Source organism: Mus musculus, chromosome 9 (genome assembly GCF_000001635.26).
Source record: "Mus musculus strain C57BL/6J chromosome 9, GRCm38.p6 C57BL/6J".
NCBI lineage: Eukaryota > Metazoa > Chordata > Mammalia > Rodentia > Muridae > Mus > Mus musculus.
In genome coordinates, this window is record NC_000075.6 from 55005835 (window position 1) to 55027462 (window position 21628).

Consider the following 21628-nt stretch of genomic DNA (forward strand, 5'->3'; position numbering starts at 1 on the left):
AATTTGGTATGTAGACCAGGCTGGCTTCAGACTTACAGAAATTCCCCCTTTTGGATTAAAGTCGTGTTCCATTATGCCAAAGCCCCCACCGTTCACTTTTTAAAGAAAATTTCACTATGTAGCTCAGGTTAGCCTTGAACTGTCAATCCTTTTACTCCAGCCTCCTGAATGCTGAGATTTCAGCAAATACTGCCATGTGCAGGTTATGACTTTGAACTAACTCTTTGTTATTGTTCCAAGGTGCTGGCCTTGAACTTCTGATCCTCCTGCCTCAGTCTTCCAAGTAGCTGGTACTACATGCTCCTACCACTGTGGCCAGTTTACTTTTAACAAATTAGTACTTGTTAACTGTAGTATTCTATGGCAGTATAATTGAATTATTGTAGGGTTTAAGATATTGATGGAATCTTAAAAGGTAAGAATTTATTGAATATAAATTCCAAATTTAAATTTAGAATGGGATTTAATAAATTATACTAGTCTGTCTTAGAGATCTGGGCATAGGAGACAGCAAATGATTATCTCTCTGTTTTTTATCCTAAAATACAGCTTTATATATGTATTTATTTTTTTTAACAGGTTGTTGAAGATTGGAAATTCATAGCCCAAGTTCTCGATCGGATGTTTCTATGGACGTTTCTTCTGGTTTCAATCATTGGGACGCTAGGGCTTTTTGTTCCTGTTATTTATAAATGGGCCAATATAATAGTCCCAGTTCACATTGGAAACACAATTAAGTGAAACCAAGAAATTACACTGGACTTAGTGAGCAGTCAAGCAGCTCTTAGGACACGTATGCCATTATGAAAATATTTACAATTTGATATAGGCAGTAACAGATTAGCAGTTTCTGACATTGGCTTAATGTTGTCCATTAGAACTGTAGTAATAGCCTTGAGTACCAACACTGTCCGCCTGCACTAGTGAAGGCCTACCATCGCATCCTGGCAAATCCTACTAACTTGCAACCAGTGACGAAGGGCATCTTTGGAGTACTGGAAAATGCAACTATATTTGAAGACTGTTTAAAGCTTTTCTCCCCACATTTAGTAAAAGCATATATTTGTGTGGTTTTGAATTTTCAGAATGGGTCTTGTTAAATTGTCCAGGCTGGCCCTAAACCTCCTGAGTAGCTAGGACTATGGGTGTGCTCCATTTTGCCCTGTTCTGTATTCATGGATATAAAACACATCATACTTTTATAGGAGATAAGCCGATTACTTGGTTTAATAATAACTATTTTTGTGAAGAGACACCATGATCAACAACTCTTATAAAGGAAAACATTTAATTGGGGCTGGCTTACTGGTTCTGAGGTTTAGTCCATTATTGTCATGGCAGAAGCATGGCAGCATACAGGCAGACATAATGTTGAAGACAAGAGTTTTCTACATCTGGATTGGCTGGCAGCAAGAAGAGAGAGTGACCCACTGGACATGACTTGAGCTTCTGAAACCTCAGAACCCACCTCCTGTGACACACTTTCTTCAACAAGGCCACACCTCCTCATAGTGCTACTCCTTGGTGATCAAGCATTCAATCTATGGGTCTATGAGAACCATTTCTATTCACACCACCCTTGATAGGATGCTATTCTTACTGACATTTTTAATATGTGAAAAATGGTAACTAGAAACTCCTTAAGTCTACTTTATTCTTCATATGGCAATATGGAATGGCTTTTGTGCTAACTAACTTTGCAGCTTACTGTCCACTGAAAACATATAACAGGCATCTCCTGCAGACATTCTTTGTAATGACTTTATAATCCTGCAGTGACACATTTTTTGTAATGACTTCAGTCGCCTTGTCCATATTCTTTGGTTAGGAGAGCTACTTATTTATCTCTGATTTCAGAATAATACTGCAGTTGTACAGATTCCCGTCTCAAAACGGGATGTTATGTCTCTGTCTTGGTAGTTCTGTGGAAAAAATCATTCTGGGCTGGATATGGTGTCTCATACCTGTCATCTCTACTTTCAGGAGGCAGGGGCAGGGGAATTGTTGTGAGTTGTAGGTCATCCTGGGTTACAGTAGGACACCCTGTCTCAAAAGCCAAACAAACAAAAATTGCCCTTCTGAGTTGATGTAAGCACACTGTCACATCTTATAATGTCTCAATCATCTTTCACCCCAATTATAATGGTCAAATCTTAGAGCAAAACGCTTTAGATATAGTCTAGCTAGCCTATTACTAGGTATGATATCAGTCAGTACTGTGTAATGTAACATGGGTAAAGTAGTTAAACTTCATCCCTAGTGCCCCAACTCAGCTATAACCCAAAAGCTTGCGTTTGATTCACAACTCTTAGTTGTAAAGTTAGCAACATCTTTGGTTATTAGTAATATATTATCAACAATTTAAATTCAGGTCAGCATTCTTTGAAAGGCAGGATGGACCCTGTCAAGTTTAATTTTATTGTGATTATTGTGTTTATGACTGTTAGAATGAGTGAAAGTCTGTACTGTAGTTTAGTAAATGTCCCTCAAAGGCTCATTGTTGAAAGCTTGGTCATGGTGGTTTTGGGAGGTGGTGGGATCTTCAGGAGTATAGGCTCTGGCAGGGGAAAGTTAGGTCTCTAGGAGCGTGCCCTTGAGGATATTGAGACCCCAGCTCTTCCTTTTGCTTCCCAGACACCATGAGGTAGGCAACTTGGCTCTGCTTTGTGTCTCCCAGTGTTATATACATCTTGACACTGACCTCAAAGCAAGACCCCATCATGGACTAAGGCCTCTGCAAGCATGAGCAACAACAAAGCTTTCTCTTAATTAGCTCAAGTATTTTCTTGATTATCTCAAGTGTTTTTCCCATAATAGCAGAAAGCTAATAGAATATTAGTATCCTGAAGTGAAATCTCTGGTGTGACTTTTGCTGTGGAGTCTACTTCTAGTCATTCTAGACTTTAAAAAGGTAGGAATAGAACAAAGAGATAATTCTGCCCAAGTACAGCTTGGAAACCAGTGAGTTTACTGTGGCTACTTATAGGAACATGGAGGGAGGGGTTTTTCCATGGAAGAAACCATGGAAAGCCCACCTTAGCCTGGGTAACAACTTTTACAACCTGCAGGTAACAGTCCTGCAGTTTCCTCTTTCCTGTTGTTTGCTATTTTTATAAATTCAGGAATGAATCTTGGGAGTCTGGTAAGTCCTGTGAGTTTCATGAATCTGGTGAGCATCCCTCTCCCCCCTAGAAGGGAATGTTTCAACCTGGAGGAAACAGCCACACAAAAGGGTAGTTATTGTGATAATAAATAATGGGGTAGCTCTGAAGCCTTTGAATTTTACCCGTAGAAAGAATCTGGAAAGGTTTGAAGAAATGGGATAGAGAAAGCACTTATTTGTATGGGGACTTAAGACCAGACCAGACATGCTATTACCAATGTTCTGGCTACCCACCAGAACTTGAGGGTAAGACTCTATTTCTGAATTATCACATACTTTCAAGTCATGGAACATGAAAAAATGAAGCTGGTACTGACTTGGAAGGTTCATCCCGACTGGACCGCTTTCATAGTGTGGAAGGTGCTATGTATGCAACCAGAGGACAAAAGCAATCACCAACTGACTGTGAACCTTATGAACTATACTAATGGCTGTCTGGCAAGATTCACCCTCTGGCCCGATAGCATGTGAACATCCCAAGAGTGCCCAACCACTTTCTGATTGAGTCTAAATCCATCACAAGACAAAGCTCATACCTGGCACCATCCAATGGCCAAGAACCCATGACTAGACAGGTAATGGGCTCTTGGGGGAGAACATATTGCTACTATTCTGCTAAGTGGACATACTACTAAACTGACACCTAATGACGAATTGTGTTACCCTTAGATAAATGCATCTCTCAGCCACTTGGCCACGGTGTAGAGCAAAAGCAACTGTAGAATGCTCAGGCCTAAATGAGACACAGTATACCACACCCTTTCTTCCCAAGGCTCAGAGACCACTTCAGAAGACAGTAAAGAGTGTAAGACCCAGAGATGTTGGATGACTACAAGGAATGTGTTTTCTGAAGAGCAGCTACACATATGAGCTCATGGTGGTTGTGATAACATGCACAAGACCTGTGCAAGGCCAAGATATCTGATACAATTAGATAAAATCTCATCACAAAGAGCAAAGCTGGGCGTGAAGCCCTGCTCCTAGCTGACTGACTGCTGGCAGTTGCTAGACACTAGAGAAAGAGTTATGTTTCTCTAAGAGAGTAGCCCTGGGTAAGCTGACCACATTCCAATGGGAGGTCATATATCCAAGAATGCTTGGGCAACACAAATTGGTCTTGATAAATGTATTTTTTAATTAATCACTTTTAAAGGACACAAAGTTGAATGAGTCAAGAAGAGAGGATGTGTCTGGGAAGTGGTAAGAGGAGGGGATGAGTATGATCAAAATATGTATGAAATTCTCAATGAGTAAAAATATATTTTAAAGGGGAAGTCAAGTGCTTGGCACCAGGTTAATACAATACTGTGAAGGTGCCTCAAGAATTATTCAGACTTGTGCCTGTGCAAGCTCAAAGAATTCAGACATTTTTCCTAAATAGACCCAGGACAGCCTCCTTCCATAAGGCAATCTAGAAAATGTTGCCCTGAAGCTCCTTCCTCATCTGCAGATACTCGGGTAGGCCATATATAGCTTGTGCAAACCTGGCCATCATCCACATAATGCCGATTTTACAGACATGCAAAGTGAAAGAGTTGTGGAGTCCTGGAGTTTTCCACAAAGATTTCAGAGGTTATCAGCTCTCAAACTGGCAATATGTTGGAAACAAGAGTGTGAAGCTGAATCTAAAATGGAGACCCCAGAAAGCAAGGGGTGACAAACTGTGGAGTGCCTGCTGAGGAGAGCTGTGTGAGGTAAGTTCAGCCAGCCCTAGAGAGGCACAGGGGCTGCATGCAGTCAGCGAGTCTGTAGGAGCAGGACTGCCTGCGCCCTTGAGATTTCACATACTGCCACTGTGGGCGCCAGAGGCCAGATGTCTGCCCTGCTTAGTTTTGCTCTTGCTTTGATCTGATCTTTTCTACACATCTGTGCTCCTTTGTGGAATAGAAATGTTTACCTAGTGTCAATGTATCCTGGGCATTTATAATCTTTTTACAGCTTCTCTGCCGAGTTTGACATGGACTATGGAACAATTCTGAAGCAGTTAAGACTTTGGGAACTCTTGCAAAAAACAAATTATGAAATGGATATAAGTCTTTGGAAGCCAGGCCACATTCTGAGTAAGTGCCAAAGGCCAGTGTATCAAAGGTTTGGTCACCAGCCTACTCGGTGCTACTCAGAGGTGTGGAACCTCTAAGAAGAAAGGAGCTTGGTCATTGGGAGTGCGTCCTTCTTGGAAAAACAGGAGCCCAGCTTCTTCCCCATTCTTTCTGCTTCCAGGCTGCTTTGAGGTGAATGTCATTGATGAATCAGACACTTCTTACTATGAAGTATTGTCTCATCACAAGCCCAAAAGGAATAGACCACATGAGTGGCTGTGGACTGAAACCATGAGCCCAAATACACATTTCCTCCTTTAAAATTTATTATCTCAGGTGCTTAACAATATGAGGAAACACTAATAAAAACTAGTTTAATGTAAATTGCTGTTAGCTATCTTAGTTTGTGTATATCCCTCATCTCTTATATCTCAATCACTGTTGAGATATTTGTAAGCCAACAAACTTCATAGAACACACTTCCTTTTGACTTAGTGAAATATGAGCCACAGTGAATTGCAATTGTCAGGTTTTATTTTTGCACAGAAAAAAAAAAAAAAACTAGTGAGAATACTCAAAATGGTCTCTGTGGACTCTAGGAGTTGTGGTTTAGATTTGGAAATGTAATATGGGAAACTCAATTCGTTCAAATAGCTTCTCAAGCATAACTAATTTTGACAACGTCCTGCATTCTGGGTGCTCTGACAACCGAGGCACACAGGCCTGTTATTGGCATCCTAGTGGGCAGGAACCATCGGCTGCCGAAGTCCACACATCTCTCATCCCAACTCGAGTCGGGAGCACAAACCCTAGTGCTATAATAGTGAAGCCTTACCCTGACATCCTAGGGTCTGGATGACTCCCTGCAGCTCGCGTGTGAACCTACCGTGCAATGCTGTTTGGGAGGTCATGAGGTCATGAGGGCATGCCTTGACAAAGGGAACCAAGATTCCAGAAACACTCGCCCTTTCAGCCACGTGGTGACGCACTGGAAGGTATGCTTTATGAAGAAGACTCCTCCCCAGATAGTCTTGCTGGCACCTTGATCCTAGACGTCTCAAGCTCCTAAACTATGAGAAATAACTTTGCGTTTAGTTGTCCAGTGTTTGTGGTCTTGTGGTTTTGAGACAGTGTTTCACTCTGCAGCCATGGTTGGGCTGGGGCTCACTAACTAAACCAGGCTGGCCTGGAATTCACAGAGATCCAACCTGCCTCTGACTCTACCTCTTGAGTGCTGGGATTAAAAAGTCTTTCAGGGCTCTATGGGATGTTTTTCTAAATTAGCAACTTGAACAGACTATGGTAGTTTACTAACAATGAGTGTGAGACCAGGCGTCACATCTCAGGGTATGATATGTGGGGTTTAGCAGCAACAAAATTGAGGTGGAAGCCTTTGAAAAAATAGTAAAGAATGGAAGTGATGGGGTGCTGCTGGAATACTTTATAACTTCAAGTAGTTTATGGGCTGAACAAATGAGTTCTATAGAGATTCTGAGCTAATGGATTTAATATTTATGAACAGAAAAAATTTCTATCTAGTTTTCAATCATGGGGATAGTGAAATGTTCATTTATCCTTAGTAAATAACTAGATGTTTTTCTCCCACATTTCTTTTTAACAACAACAACAAAAAAAGATCAAGATGAGTGGAAAATAACCCTTGAAATAGCAAACTCCAAGCAGTGATCGGATAAAGTGTGGGGCTATTGAGAAAGTGCCCTTGCATCAGCACAGGTGAGCGAGCCTTGGCGAACAGGTCACAGTTTATGTGTCATCTCTGGCCATCAAGGGTTGCAGAAATAATCCTGCAGTTCCTAAAATGCACACCAGGATGAAAACCCAGAGAAAAATGCGATCAATCACCATGGCAACATACTTCCAATCATCTTGAATCTGGAAAACAAAAAATAAGAGAAAATGGAACATGAAGGAGAAGGGTCAGTTTTCAGTATTAAGTCTTATAAGGTAAAGAATCCATTTTATTTAATATATAAGAAATATTTTTTACTTATTGATATGATCTGAGGAAATCTATGGTGATGGTTAATACCATAGATTTGTCATCTTGACAGGATCTACAATCACCTAGGAGACAAGCCACTGGGCGTACTCAGGGGAGATTATCTAATTAGGTTTGCCTCTGGAGGTGACCATGAGGGACTATCTAGATTAGACTGATGAAGGTGGAAAGACCTACCCTAACCATGGTCGGCATCCTTCCCTGTGCTAGGGTCCTAGAAGAGTACAGATTGAAGAGTAAATTGAATGGTGGCCTTCATCTCTCTGCTTCATGGCCTTGGGTGCACTGTGACCAGCTGCCTCACACTCCTGCCACCATGACTGCATGATGGACCATTTTCCCTGGAGCAGTAAGTCCAAATAAACCCTCCCTTAGGTTGCTTCTTATCAGGCAAATGGTCACAGCAATAAGAAAAGTACTAATATATCTACTAACTTCAAGTTTCATGTAGTGGAGAAACAGGAGAAAAATATGTGCTATGTTAGCTCTGTTTCTAATGAGAACACATTTTTCTTTCAAGGCAAGGTCTGGTCTTCATGTCTACACAGTTTAGGTAGGGCTCAAATTGTTCATCACCCTGTCGCAGCCTCCTGAGAGCTGTGATTACAAGTATGTACCACCACTCAGAAGTGTGTGTGTAAAATCTATTTTTCTCTAAATTGAAGTCCAGTTATTAAAGCTAATATACCTCTACAGGAAGATCTGGAGCCTTTGTTAGAATGATGACTTTAATTCAACATCATTTAACATTGTTTCAAAGTACTAATGCTTGTTTTAGATTCTAATTTCCGTGTAACATCTGTTCCAAACGTGAAATAAGCCCATCGGGCAAGCCTAACATTTTTCTTCGTCCCTACTTCCCTTTAAACTGCCCACCTTACCAAATGACATCCTCAGTTGTACAGCCAGACAGGCTGAACAGCAGACATAATGGCTGATGGTACAGCCAAAGATGGAAGAAAGAGCAAGAATAATTGTATATAATGAGCTTCAATTTAGGCTTGACACAGGAAGGAGAATCTATGGTAATTAAACTCCCAGACAATTCAGAAAGCAAAGAAACCACAATTGCGCTGAGAGAGAGCCCAGGAGTCAACTGATCTGAAGCAATGATCACATAATGAAGAAGCAGCGTGTAATTCTGTGATTCAATTAAGCACACTGAAATGGCCTGGGAGATGTGGTTTTTATTTCACCATTATAAGCTTGAGTAAATGTGTCCTTTTGGTGACACCATGAAGTCACAGTTGTGGCCAAGTTAGAATCCTAATGCCCTGTTTGACATAGTGACTCTATTTGAATTCATGAGATGTGTCTATAAGCACTCAGGTCCACAACCTGAGTCTTACACATCCCTCTATAGGACAAATAACAACATCCCCTGGGCTATAGGAGACAGCCTGTAGAAAAAGGTGACAAACTTTAGTTTTAATCAAGCCCTGCTCCTTTCTAGTCTGAGCAAATTTCATCTCCCTTGGTATCAATGTCCTCATCTGAAAAATGGGGGTAAAGACAGTGCAGTCTCAGGGTTGCTTCAGCAGACTCCTTGATGTCAATACTTTTAATATCAATGCTGATTTAAGAAATGACCCTTATCCCTGTGTAAATCTGAGACAAGATACAATGACACAGTCCTGGAATCCCACTACAGAGGAAGCTGAGACAGTATAATTGTGAGTTCAAGGCCAGCCTGGACTACAAGTGAGGTAACTAATCTACCCAAGGGCATCTAACTGGTCTGAACACAGCTTCTGACTCAAGGCTAATCTCTCTCTCTCTCTCTCTCTCTCTCTCTCTCTCTCTCTCTCTCTCTCTCTCTCTGTGTGTGTGTGTGTGTGTGTGTGTGTGTGTGTGTGTTCATTTGAGGAGACCAAAGGAGGGTGTTGGATTCCCCAGAAGTAGAGTTATGGGCATTGTGGGCCACCTGATGTGGGTGCTAGAAACCAAGTTTGTATCCTTACCAAGAGCAGCAAGTCCCCTTAATTGCTGGGCAATCTGCCCCACCCCACAAGAGTCTAATTTTCTAACCTCTGCCCTATGCATCACTGCACAAGGAAGCCATAATAAAAACCATATTTACCTCTTTGGCTACATTCTGTGCTTTCATATTTTCAGCAATATACTTCACACTTTGGATGGCTTCTTTGATTTCTGGTGACAGAGCAGACAGGGACAACACAGCATCAACAGACTCAGAACTGGAGCTTCTTGTGAGGTTGGCACTGAAATTTGAGATTTTTACCCTACGGTGGTGGCAATAGCCACATGTCCCATCTTGGCAGGGGTAGCCTTCCTTGCAGCTTTTGGAGTCTGCACGGCTGAAGCAGTTCAGGTTTGAGAGCTCAGCACCGTAGAAGTTCCTCGTCTTTGGGGCGTCTTCCTCGGTGCTGGTTGGCCTAGTCATAAACATGACCCTGGGGAGAAGGTTCAAAAACACAGCCTTGACCCAAGTGGGCATCGTGTGTGTGGTCGGAGTTCTGTAGTGCACGTTGAGCACAAAGACTGTGATGACGATGGACAAGGTGACAAAAATCATAGTGAAGAGGAGGTACTCCCCGATCAAGGGGATGACCAGTGAGGTGGAAGGGATGGTCTCGGTGATCACGAGGAGAAAGACCGTCAGGGAGAGGAGCACGGAGATGCAGAGCGTCACCTTCTCCCCACAGTCGGAGGGCAGGTAGAAGACGAGCACAGTGAGGAAGGAGATGAGCAGGCACGGAATGATGAGGTTGATGGTGTAGAACAGCGGCAGGCGGCGAATGTATAGCGAGTACGTGATGTCTTGGTAGATCTCCTCACAGCAGTTGTACTTGATTTCATGTTTGTAGCCCGGGGCTTTAATGATGGCCCACTCGCCACTTTCCCAATAGTCCTTGAGGTTCATGGAGGAGCCAATGAGGACCAGGTCGATCTTTGCCTTGTCGTAGGACCAGGAGCCGAACTTCATGGTGCAGTTTTGGTAGTCAAACGGGAAGTAGGTCACATCGATTTTGCATGAGCTCTTAAAGATGGCCGGAGGGATCCAAGTCACTTCTCCTGTGTACTTGAGTAGAGCTTTGGTTTTGTCATCCACTTGGAAATCCCCATCGGCGCTGGGAAGACACAGTGGGGCACACAATTCATGGTCATCACTCTATAGCCACCCAGCCTGGCTTCCCGTGCATAACAAGTGACGATTTATAAAACAAGGGGATATGAGAGATCAAAGGGCCATAAGAGTCATTGTGCCAATTGCCACATTCTCCAGTGAAGATACTGAGGCTAGACCTCCTCCAGCAATGCTCACCCACATTGGTTATTCACCACCACCACCCCCGCCTCTGCTGGCACATAATTTGCCACACTTATCACCTCCAGCCCAGCTTCTCCTAGTACATTCTCCCCATCTCCTAGACTCCCCACCACACACCGCCATGCCGATCATATCCCAGTACATTCCAGAATGTACAATTTCCAGCTTGATGTTATAGAGACTCCTAAGTACACAAAATGGGCCCCACTGGGCTCCGATTTTGTGATGAGATGAATGTTGTCCTGGAGATGGGTGTCTCAGCAGCCATTGGGAATATTAGTAGGCAGGCAGGACCTTGTTAACACCTCTATAGCTTGTCTCCACCAAGTGCTCTATCCATGTGTGAACCCCCACGGCAGACCTGGGAATGGTTCCATGGGCCAGCCATAGGTGCTTCTGGTGTAACCCCCACCCCCCCCACCCCCAGCAAGGGAGCTCATTTTCTCCACCAGATCCCAATTCTGCCACTGCCCCCCCCCTTTCCTCCCTACGCTGCTCTCCAATAGAAGACCATGTTTTCTGATTTCATTGAACACTTTCAAATCAAACTCAGCCAGCAGGCCCCTTTGCTTTCCTCTCTAGCTGCCCCCACACCACCCCCATGTTTCTAGTCTTTCTTTTGGCCATGAGTGCCTGTCTTTCTTTTTATATAGCTGATGCAGTTTTCTTAGAATTATCCTGTCCATGTTTATAAACTGACTTCTTAACAGATGAACTCACGACAAGCTCAGTTCCCTGTAGAGCTTGTATTCAGCATTCCATTTCAGTGGCCAAGAGAAGTTGGCTGACAGAAAAGTCACGTGGTTCTCCAAGAGTCCCTCCCACTGAAGGATTTCTTCCTTTGTAGATAAGAACATGCTACTGTAGCTCAAGCTAGACTCAAACTCACTATCCTTCCCTCTTAGCCTCCCGAATGCTGGGATTACAGGTGTGAGGCACCAATGCCTGGTTCACTGAAGGCTCTTGACATCTAGCATCAGCTCTGTGGGTTTCTTAGCTTCTGTAGTGGGAGGCATTCAGGATCTTCATGCTCCTTTGATTGTCATGTAAAAATGATTTGCTGTTGGAAAGAAATGTTCTGGTATAATTCATTCCTCCCTGCTGGTCTCTGTCTTTCCCATTGAGCAGAACAGCTGTTACATGAGACAACTCAATGCCTGTGTCCCTACCTGGCTTTCTCTACCAGCTTTCCACAGTCTTCTTTCCCTTTTCCTTCCTCCCTTCCTCCCTTCCTCTCTCTCTCTCTCTCTCTCTCTCTCTCTCTCTCTCTCTCTCTCTCTCTCTCCCCTCTCTCTCTTTTTTTCTATTACCTCCTCCTCTTCCTCCTCCTCCTCCTCTTCCTCCTCCTCTTCCTCCTCCCCCTCCTCCTCCTCCTCCTTTTTTGATTCAGGGTTTCTCTGTGTAGCCCTGGCTTTCCTGAAATTCACTCTGTAGACCAGGCTTACCTCAAACTCAGAGATCTGCCTCCTGGATGCTGGGATTAAAGGCAAGGGTTAACTTCTGCCTGCCCATGGCTTTCTACATTCTTAACCCCTCCAAATTCTTAATTCCTTATGACTCTGGAGGAAAGGAGCAGTAGGAGAGGGCAGAGCTCTATACAGTCTCCAGATGGGCTCTGCTTAGACTCAGTACAACACCCCATCCCCAGAGCCCTATGAGAGCTGAGCAGAATCTTGAAGACCCTACAGAATACAGAGGCCTCCTAAACAAGGTTATTTGAGGTGTCCAGGCTGACAAGGGACTAAGGAACCTACCTTCAAAGCCCAGGGCCCAGTCCTGAAGTTGGGAAACTACGGCCAGAAGCCTTCCTGCGCTGACTAGTTTTATGTCAACTTGACACAAACTAGACTCATCAGTGAGGAAGGAGTCTCCCTGAGAAAATGTCTTCATAAGATTGGGCTGTAGGCGAGGATCCAGCAATACCTCTCCCGGGCATATATCCAGAAGATGTCCCAACCGGTAAGAAAGACACATGCTCCACTATGTTCATAGCAGCCTTATTTATAATAGCCAGAAGCTGGAAAGAACCCAGATGCCCCTCAACAGAGGAATGGATACAGAAAATGTGGTACATTTACACAATGGAGTACTACTCAGCTATTAAAAAGAATGAATTTATGAAATTCCTAGCCAAATGGATGGACCTGGAGGGCATCATCCTGAGTGAGGTAACCCAATCACAAAGGAACTCACACAATATGTACTCACTGATAAGTGGATATTAGCCCAAAACTTAGGATGCCCAAGATATAAGATACAATTTGCTAAACGCATGAAACTCAAGAAGAATGAAGACCAAAGTGTGGACATTGTGCCCCTTCTTAGAACTGGGAACAAAACACCCATGGAAGAAGTTACAGAGACAAAGTTTAGAGCTGTGACGAAAGGATGGACCATCTAGAGACTGCCATATCCAGGGATCCACCCCATAATCAGCTTCCAAACACTGACACCATTGCATACACTAGCAAGATTTTGCTGAAAGGACCCAGATATATCTGTCTCTTGTGAGACTATGCCGGGGCCTAGCAAACACAGAAGTGGATGCTCACAGTCAGCTATTGGATGGATCACAGGGCTCCCAATGGAGGAGCTAGAGAAAATACCCAAGGAGCTAAAGGGATCTGCAACCCTATAGGTGGAACAACATTATGAACTAACCAATACCCCGGAGCTCTTGACTCTAGCTACATATGTATCAAAAGATGGCCTAGTCGGCCATCACTGGAAAGAGAGGCCCATTGGACACACAAACTTTATATGCCCCAGTACAGGGGAACGCCAGGGCCAAAAAAATGGGAATGGGGGGGTAGGGGAGTGAGGGGGAGGGTAGGGGGGACTTTTGGGATAGCATTGGAAATGTAATTGAGGAAAATATGTAATAAAAAATGTTAAAAATTTAAAAAAAGATTGGGCTGTAGGAAAGCCTGTAGGGCATTTTCTTAATTACTGATTCTGGGAGAGGGCCCAGCCCTTTGTGGATGGGGCCACCCCTAGGCTGGTAGTCTTGGGTTCTATTAGAAAGCAGGCTGAGCAAGCCATGGGAAACAAGCTAGTCAGCAGCTCTCCTCTGGCTTCAGGTTCCTGCCTCCAGGTTCCTGCCCTGCATGAGTTCCTGTCCTCACTGCTTTTGATGATGAGCTGTTGTACTGAACTGTGAATGAAATGAATGCTTTCCTCCTCAAGTTGCTTTTGGTCATGGTGTTTCATCACAGCAATAGTAACCATAACTAAGACACATCCCCTCCATATTCCCACCATTTTTCTCTCCTTCCATTTGTGTGTGTTTGTGTTGTGCAAACGTGTGCATGTAAATTTGTGTGTATGTGGGCACATATGTGGGGTGAGCATGCATACAGTGCATGTAGAGTCTGAGAGCAATGTCAGGAATCATCCTTGATTGTTCTTTCAGCCTTATTCATTGAGGCAGGATCTCTCAGTCAAACCTAGAGCTTACCCGGAGTTGCTTAATCAAACCCAGAGTAGCAATAAGGTTTACTTGTGATGGCCTGGAGTGCCCCTGTCTCTGCCTTCCAAGGCTGCCACACACACCAGGCACTTCCATGGGTTCTGGGAAATCCAGACTTTGTTCCTCGTGATTATGTTGAGTGCTTTAACTACTGCTCTCTTCCTAATCACGATTCCCACAAGATTCTGTTGGAACAAAGTTGTTGACATTGTTGTCTATTGAGTGGCTACTTTGAGCTACAAGGACAGAGTTGAATAGCTGTGACAAAAACTGCATCTACTCAAATTCTACTTTTCAAAAAATGCTAAATTTTCTTAAATTTATTATTATTATTATTATTATTATTATTATTATTTACTACTTGGTCTTTCCAGGGTATCTGGATGCCTCTTCTATAGCTCAATTGTGTCATGTCACTGAAGAGAACACTGAAGGCCAAAGAACAGGGTTGATTTGTTCAAGGTCCACAGAGCATCTGTGGGTAGAGCCTGGGCTTTTCAGAACGTCAGTCGCCAAGTGAAGCATCAGCAAACTGTGTGTGTATTCAATGGGCAAGTACCAGAGGAAGGCCAGCTCTGACCCAGTGGCTCATCCCTGTGGTCTCCGGGGATCCTGTTCACTTGTTATAGCCGCAGAAGCCCCTGGTTGTGCCTGCCCATACCAGAAGGCCTGTTTGCTGTGCAGGTTGGGATTTAAAAACATGTGCCACCAGGAGTCACAGAACACAGGGACCCAGCAGGAGACTAAAATCTGGCACAGTGCTTGCCACATGGCACCCTTGTATTTGTTGACCAAACAAGTGGCCAAAAGCCTAAGTGAAAATCTCTACCCATCACACATATGGAGGGAGTTCAAGAAATGGGTGGCAACAGAGACAAAGAAACAACAGCCGCAGCAAGGGTCTGAGCTGCTCTACCGCCGGACTCCTTGAGTTGGTTAAAATGAGAAAAGGCAGTGAAAGTGTAAGGGATCGGCAAAGGTCCTTACATACAAGAGAAGATGAGACGATTATGTGTGGAAATGGAGCAAGGCTAGAAAGAAAATCACAGCAGCAGAGACTTGTGAAAGCTGAACAATGGGGCACGTACAACAGGAGGACAAGCCCACTATCCACACGATTAGCGACGGTTCCAGTGTCTCATGAATGTCAGCATTTGAGGGCACAGGGCCAGAGCATCATGAGACCCAGGGGCTAAGTAGGATTAGCTGCTGAATGGGGGTAACATAGGGAGGAAAAATGGGGTCTCAAGGTCCAAAGAGTGAGTTCTAGGGTCATAAACATAGAAGAAATAGCCACCTCTCGAAGAAAAGGACCATACGGAGAAGCCTCTGTGATGAGCACTGACAATCCCAGCACGAGGGTACTGCACCTCCAACACAAATAAACAAATGTAAAGAAATCATTACAGTGAGAATACACAGAGGGGTGCAGTGAAGTCAGTCAAGGCTGGGGCAGCTTTGTAGAGATCTCAGAACTCTGTACACTGATCTTAACCAAAAGGCCAAGAAGCGATTAGATCTCAGAACTCTCAACACCCCACGCCCCACAAAACTCTCTTCCGGAACCACTCGGAACCAAAAAATTGTCATGGCAGGAAATGGAATGGACAGAGACCGATAAAAGTCCTTTGGGTAGCCATGCTAAAGAATATGGCACTTATAAAGGAGACATATCAATATGTATATAAACTTTAGAGAAGACACTAAAAAACAAAGAAGAAAATGTTTTAACCCCAGGAAGATGTGTGTTTAGCAGCTTCTCAGTGATTATTCTGGTCTCTAGCCTGGGACAACCTCTGAGTCTTGCCCAGTCCTGATTTTCTCTCACGAGTATTCCCTCTCAAAGAGGGTGAAACAGCCATCTCCTCCCATCCCTGCCTGCAAAGCTAGTGTCCGCTGCCATGTGCAAGCCCCTCCCTTGATGTCCCAGGTCCCCCCACCGTACACCGGGGCTGCTCCAGCCTCATACCCAACAGTGCAGATAGTGAGGTCACTCTAGCTACCCATGGCATACTCTCCTGCATCCCCGGACCTTCCCTGCTGCAGGTCCCCTCTTCCAAAGCCCGTGTGACCTTCAAGACCCACTTCAATGGCATTTCCTTCCAGCAGCTTTCCATGGTGACCTTTCCCTTCTTCCAGCCACACATGGAAGGAACCACTCAGCATCCTGCAGCTCTGTGGCTCACTGGCGTCTATGGTACCCACTGCATAACAGATGCCCAGTGCCTCCAGGGTGAACGAGTAAGCAGACCCCTTTCAGAAAGGGCCGAAAAAAGCCCAGACTGTAAGCATAGTGAGTGGCTGGAGGACCAAGCGCCCAGTCTTCCAGACCAAAAGAGTATGGGACAGCCAGCTCCTTACTTGTTGTAAAGCACGATGTCTGGTTTCCAGATCTTCTCTGCAGGGACTCGCATGAACTCCACCCCTTGGTAGTCAGAGGGTTTCCATTTCAGCTTGTAGTCATTCCAGATCTGACCAAAGGAGGTGGGGAGAAGACAGTAGAAGGACCAGCCAGGTTTTCTTGACAGACATGTCATTATGGCCATCATGGTGACAGACCACCCCTTCTTAGGGTCACTGAGCCATTTCCCTGCTGCAGAAAATGTTGGCCAAGGGAGCAACATGGGGGCAGCAAGGCAGACAGCATGAGCTAAAGCTGCAGGTTGCCCCTGCTCTCTAGTCAGCCTTCATGACTGGGAGCTTAATCCTTATCAACCAAACGGGAGCCATTAATCATTGCCTTCGATCACATTAGCCAAGATGGCAGCCTTCTGTATTTCTACTAGGTTCATACATTAAACTCCTTTTTTTTTTTTTACATACTTTGAAATCACTCACCAGCCAGGTGTAGTGGCATGAGACTGAGGCAAGAGGGTTGTGAGTTCAAGGCCAGCTTAAGCTACATAGGGAGTCCTAGGCCATGCACTATGAGACCGTGAATAGGAAAAGAGGGGTGAGTCAGTGACTAAGGGATTTGTTGCATAAGTGTGAGCATCCTCAGCAGAGATGGAATCCCTGAGCACACAACCCTCCCACTTCATAATCTCAGGGAGGCAGAGACGCAATCGCTGCGGTAAGATGGCTCCCTAGACCAACAGAATCATTGAGCTCTAGGCTCAGTGAGATGCCTTGCTTCAACAAATGATGCAATGACTGATCATGGAAGACATCCTCTATCAACGTCTGACCTCCAAATTCATGCACACACACCCTCACACATGTGCCTAGGCACATGCACACACACACACACTCGCACACACACACGCACACAGAATATGTGGGGTAGAGACTTAGCTTACTTGATAGGATGCTTATCTAACAGGCTCAGTCCCATCCAACGCCTAAACCAGGCATGGGGACATACTCCTATAATCCAAGCATTAGGAAGATGAAGGGCCAGAAGTTCAAGGTTCTCAGCCACACAGTGAGCTTGAGGCTGTCATGAAATACATGGGATACCCTCCCCCATCTCAAAAAAGCAGAATAATCCTTTCTAAATATAAGAGTTCCCCCCCTCAGAATGGAGCCTTGATTCCACAGGACCATAAAAGTGTTGAGCACAGACCACCAGAAGGAACAGGATGGGGCTGTGGCCACAGAGGAACATGTAGGTGGGACGCTTCGCTTGGCTCGCCAGCCTCTTCAAACAAAGGCTTGTAGGAGCTGAGTGCTAGGCTGGCTGAGCTGGCAGATGTCGTGATGTCTCCCAAAAGATCTGGCCAAAGCTTCCCTAGGGAGGACATGTGGGAACAGAACACCAGTGCTCTGCTCCTGCCCCATGCACAATGCAAGAGAACCCACCTCTGGCTTTGCAAGAGAAAGGAAGGATGTCTTCGTGAGTGTTACCAGAATTGGGGGTCAGGGGTCCAGTGTATGTGTGTGGTTCTGGCTGGCCTGGAACTCATTCTGTAGACCAAACCAGCTTTGGTTGGTTGTTTTTGGTTTTGTTTTTTTGTTTTTTGTTTTTTTTTTTTTTGAGACTAATGTCCCTCTACATAGCTCTAGCTGTCCTGAAACTTGCTATATATATCAGGCTGGCATTGAACTCACAAAGATCTACCTCCCTCTGTCTTCTGAGTGCAGGGATCAAAGGCTTGAGCCACAACACCCAGCTTGTTCAGTTTTGTAAGGGGGCTGTGGATAGAATTCTCTCTCCAGGTTGTAGCTTGTCTGTCTGTGATGTGAGTGAGGGAGTCAGCCCTCAAGAGCAGTCAGGTGACCCTGTCCCGGGTCCAGGAGTAGTGTCCAGTCCAGTTCCCCTTTTCCCCCAGCAACAAATAAGGCAATCACCACCAGGGGGCAGCAGTACACAGAACCTGGGTACTTACTTGCTTCAGCCACAGGTTGGTTTCCATGATCTGGTTTACTTCATCCTAGAAAGTGAGATTGAAGTTGACAGGTGACTGACCAAAATAAGGCAGAAGACTCCCCTAGAACCCCAGGGGCACATCGTGTGGCCCCAGCACTTACCACCTTCACCAGCTGAGACATAGACACCTCAAACTGGATGATGACAGGATGGGACACGTTAGCCACCGGCCGGATGATCTCGTTGTAATCTTCAAACAGGTACTGGAACAGGCGGTGCTCAGCTTCCGAGGCGCTGGCCACTGAAGGAGGTATCCCTGTCAGTCCCTGAGGAAATGCACCTCTCCCAGAGAGGGCAGCCTGCCCACAGACTGCCGTCTGCCAGGGTACTCTGCAAACTCGGGCTTCCAGGCTAGTAATGTTCCCTGGAAGTTACAGGCTGGGAAGCCGAGGTCGTGCACATTCAGTGGTTTAGAAGCCTGAGTTCTGAAATTGGGTACATCTAAGGAAAATCCCGGCAAACCGGGGGAAGCTGTGTGCGCTTAGGCTAGTAGCTCAAACTCTCTGAACCATCGTTTCTGAACTATCAAAGAGTATGCATGAATGCACCTCAAAGGTGGAAGTGAAGTGCTTCAGTCACTGGCCTGAGGCAAGTGCTGGAGAACTGTTAGCTTGGTGGGATCCTGTCAGAGAATCTACACTGTCTCTGTGTGTGTTCCTGCCATTTTCTTAGCTTTCTCCCCCCTTCTCTCTCTTAAATCTAGGTAAAGACTTCCTTATTTTCTTCTTTAAATTTTTCATTACATTAATGGAGGAGGGTGCATGCTGTGGCATGTGGGGGGCAGGCTCCAAGGGTGACTCAGTTCTCTCCTTCCACAATGTGGGTCCTGGGAATCTAATGCCGGTCATAAGGCTGAGTGGGAAGTGCCTTTCCCAGGAGGACCAGATACTGGTTTTTTGTTTGTTTGGTTTTTGTTTTTGTTTTCTTAATAAAACTCTAACCTTTACATAACCACCTAACCTTGCTATCTAAGAGAAAAAAAAAAGAGCTATTAGCGGCTCAAACCTTTATTGTTCCTCCAAGGAAGGTTGTGGTTCTCCTGCTGCCCAAGTGGAAAGATGACTCACCCTGGGGTGGAGCCACTCGGGGTTCCCCCAGGCCAGGAGCCCTGTTTTCCACCGTGTCAGAGATTACAGCCCCTTCACTCTCTCCAAATTCTGCAGGGGCTTGGTTATCATATCGTAGGAGCCAAGATGCCTACCGGGTTCCTGGCTGGGCTGTCTTCACATCCTCATCCCAGCCTTTACCTCTGGTCCCTGGGCATCCTTTGTTTACAAATCCACTCCAACTAAGCAAGACATATTGGCTCAAGCTGTCTGCTTACAGTACTAGGGTCAGTCTAGGTACAGTCTCGGGGGAGGGGGCCGGTGTAACTTATTTTCTTCAGGCTGTGATTTAGATTTAAGCAGGACCCATGCAGTGGAGCAGACTGTAATGATGCACAGCCACAATGCTGGTGTCGTTCCCCTCGCCCCTGCGTGCTCTGACCGCCTTCAGGGGAGCATCATAGCTGCTTTTCTGCTTCACTCGCCAGCCATCCTGGGTCTCTGGAAGGGCTTTTCTCCTAATAGGCTCCCCCCTAGAGCCTCCACGACGGCCTGGGAGGAGCGATCACGTCGAAGGTCTCTAGGCAACGCGATCATTTTGCGCAGAGACCCGATGACCAGAACCAGAGGCTTGGTCCTGCCCCAGCTCCAAAACGACCCGGTAGCTTTAGACAAATATTTAGCCTTCTTTGGCCGCATGTTTTCCCACTTAAAACCAAGCGGTGGGAGGAGGCAGATGCTGGAAGCGGGGCTGCGGGGCGACGTTCGGGACCGGGACCCAAACCTCTATCTCCCTAGCAGAAGCAGAGGGCCGGTTCTGGGCTAGTCTCGAGCCTCAGCTAACTAGCAGGTTTGGGAACAAAGGAGTAGCCAAGGGACTCAGTGGTAGGGACTGGGATGCGCGTGCACAGGCAGAACCGTGGGGCCACGCTGAGATTCAAGGCAAGTGGGTGCCTAGACTTCTAAGGCTCTGGTGGTCAAAGTCGTGCGGAAAACAGAGCCCTGGGCTGCAGCCTCGCACAGGAGACCCACCCGCCGCCCGATGGCCACCGCCCGCAGCCAGCCTAGGCTCCGGACCCGACCGCTCCCCGCTTGTACCTGGCAGCAGCATCAGCACCAGCATCAGCATGGACAGCGGCGGCGGGGGCAGCACAACACCCATGTCTGAAGACCGCATGGACAGGACCGGAGCCACTCTGGTGCTGACCACCACCGAAGCACAGCTAAGCTAGCACGGAGAGCGCGGGGTTCCTCCCGGCTTCGCGCCGCCGAGCTCCCGCGCACTTGCGCGCCCGAGTGCACGAACCCCAGGCAGGCAAGCGCTGCTAGCAGCCGCAGGGCGGGGAGGCTGGGAGGCCAAGGCAGGAGCTGCGTCCGTCGTGGGAGGGGCGTCGGGCCACGGTCTTCTGCGTCGATGCCTCGATGCCTCGCCCAGAGCCTCCCTGGACTCTTGAAACCTCTAGGCTACAGACCAGTCGGGATCAGGCATTGTCACCATGGCAGGAAGAAAGGGTCAAATTTCTGGCCCTGGCTTTCTGGCAGGTACAGCTCTGAGGAGGGCTGGGGGCCTATCACATGTGCCAGCTCTAGTGTAACTCAAAAGTGGACCGTGGAAGTTTATGCTCTTAAAGTAACTATTTTCAGCACGATGCTGTGTGTGTGTGTGTGTGTGTGTGTGTGTGTGTGTACACAGCATACAGTTAAGAGGGACTCGATGGCTTGGGATGGAAACAATATTGGCAAGGAGTTCCCCATGGTGGACGCAAGGGTGATGATATCTGGGAGGTTTTATATTATTTTCGCTACTTTCTTTAGACTATGCTAGAGATGCTCCTTGAGAAAACAGACAAATGCTGATGGTTATAGCTCAGCAGTAGAGTGCTTGTCTAGCACACCTAAGGTCCAGGCTGCGATTCCCAGCAGAGTAAATAAATACTTTTATAAGTAAAGTTGGAATAACTAGAGGATCTGGCTTCCCATAGTGACCGTCATAGATTTCCTTTTGTGGCGGTTATAGATTTCCCTTGGTCTCACTGCCAGCTGCAAACCCATGTGTCCCAGGAATCGACGGTGACAAGGTAGGTGTTCTGGGGTCTCTTGACCTCTCTGGCCATCCACCAGGGATGGCTTAGCCCATGAAGGCTTCCTTGATGGTTCTTGGGGACCTTGTAAGGGTGATGGAGCAGTACTAAGCTGGATCATGGTGATGAACATACTAAAATTCATGGTA

At 46.0% G+C, this 21628-nt stretch overlaps 2 protein-coding genes across 5 annotated transcripts in view; one reads left to right on the top strand and one right to left on the bottom strand.

Annotated features, from left to right (window-relative positions):
* Positions 1–5586, top strand: part of Chrna5 (cholinergic receptor, nicotinic, alpha polypeptide 5) — a 30594-nt gene extending 25008 nt beyond the window's left edge. For 3 of the 4 annotated variants that reach the window (NM_176844.5, NM_001373901.1, NM_001373902.1), the window contains one exon: positions 580–5586. In NM_176844.5, the coding sequence (NP_789814.2) occupies positions 580–741 (162 nt within the window). In that variant the 3' untranslated portion in view covers positions 742–5586. The remainder of the gene's footprint in view (positions 1–579) is intronic. The other variant, XM_030244017.1, reaches the window with a different exon arrangement.
* Positions 4283–20728, bottom strand: Chrna3 (cholinergic receptor, nicotinic, alpha polypeptide 3). The gene is made up of 6 exons (NM_145129.3): positions 20497–20728; positions 18454–18593; positions 18312–18356; positions 16345–16454; positions 9303–10314; positions 4283–7095 (listed from the first exon to the last, which is right to left on the bottom strand). Exons 1-6 carry the CDS (start codon positions 20558–20560, stop codon positions 6967–6969), a joined length of 1500 nt encoding a protein of 499 aa, NP_660111.3. The 5' UTR covers positions 20561–20728; the 3' UTR covers positions 4283–6966.
* Between the last annotated feature and the right edge of the window lie 900 nt (positions 20729–21628).

Excerpts from the sequence above, each read along its gene's own strand:
- Chrna3 (NM_145129.3), bottom strand. The coding sequence starts at position 20,560 with ATGGGTGTTGTGCTGCCCCCGCCGCCGCTGTCCATGCTGATGCTGGTG. Across the intron at positions 18,357-18,453 it reads TGTCTCAGCTGGTGAAGGTG|GATGAAGTAAACCAGATCAT; the intron begins GTAAGTGCTGGG and ends CTCACTTTCTAG. Across the intron at positions 16,455-18,311 it reads CCAACCTGTGGCTGAAGCAA|ATCTGGAATGACTACAAGCT; the intron begins GTAAGTACCCAG and ends TCCTTTGGTCAG.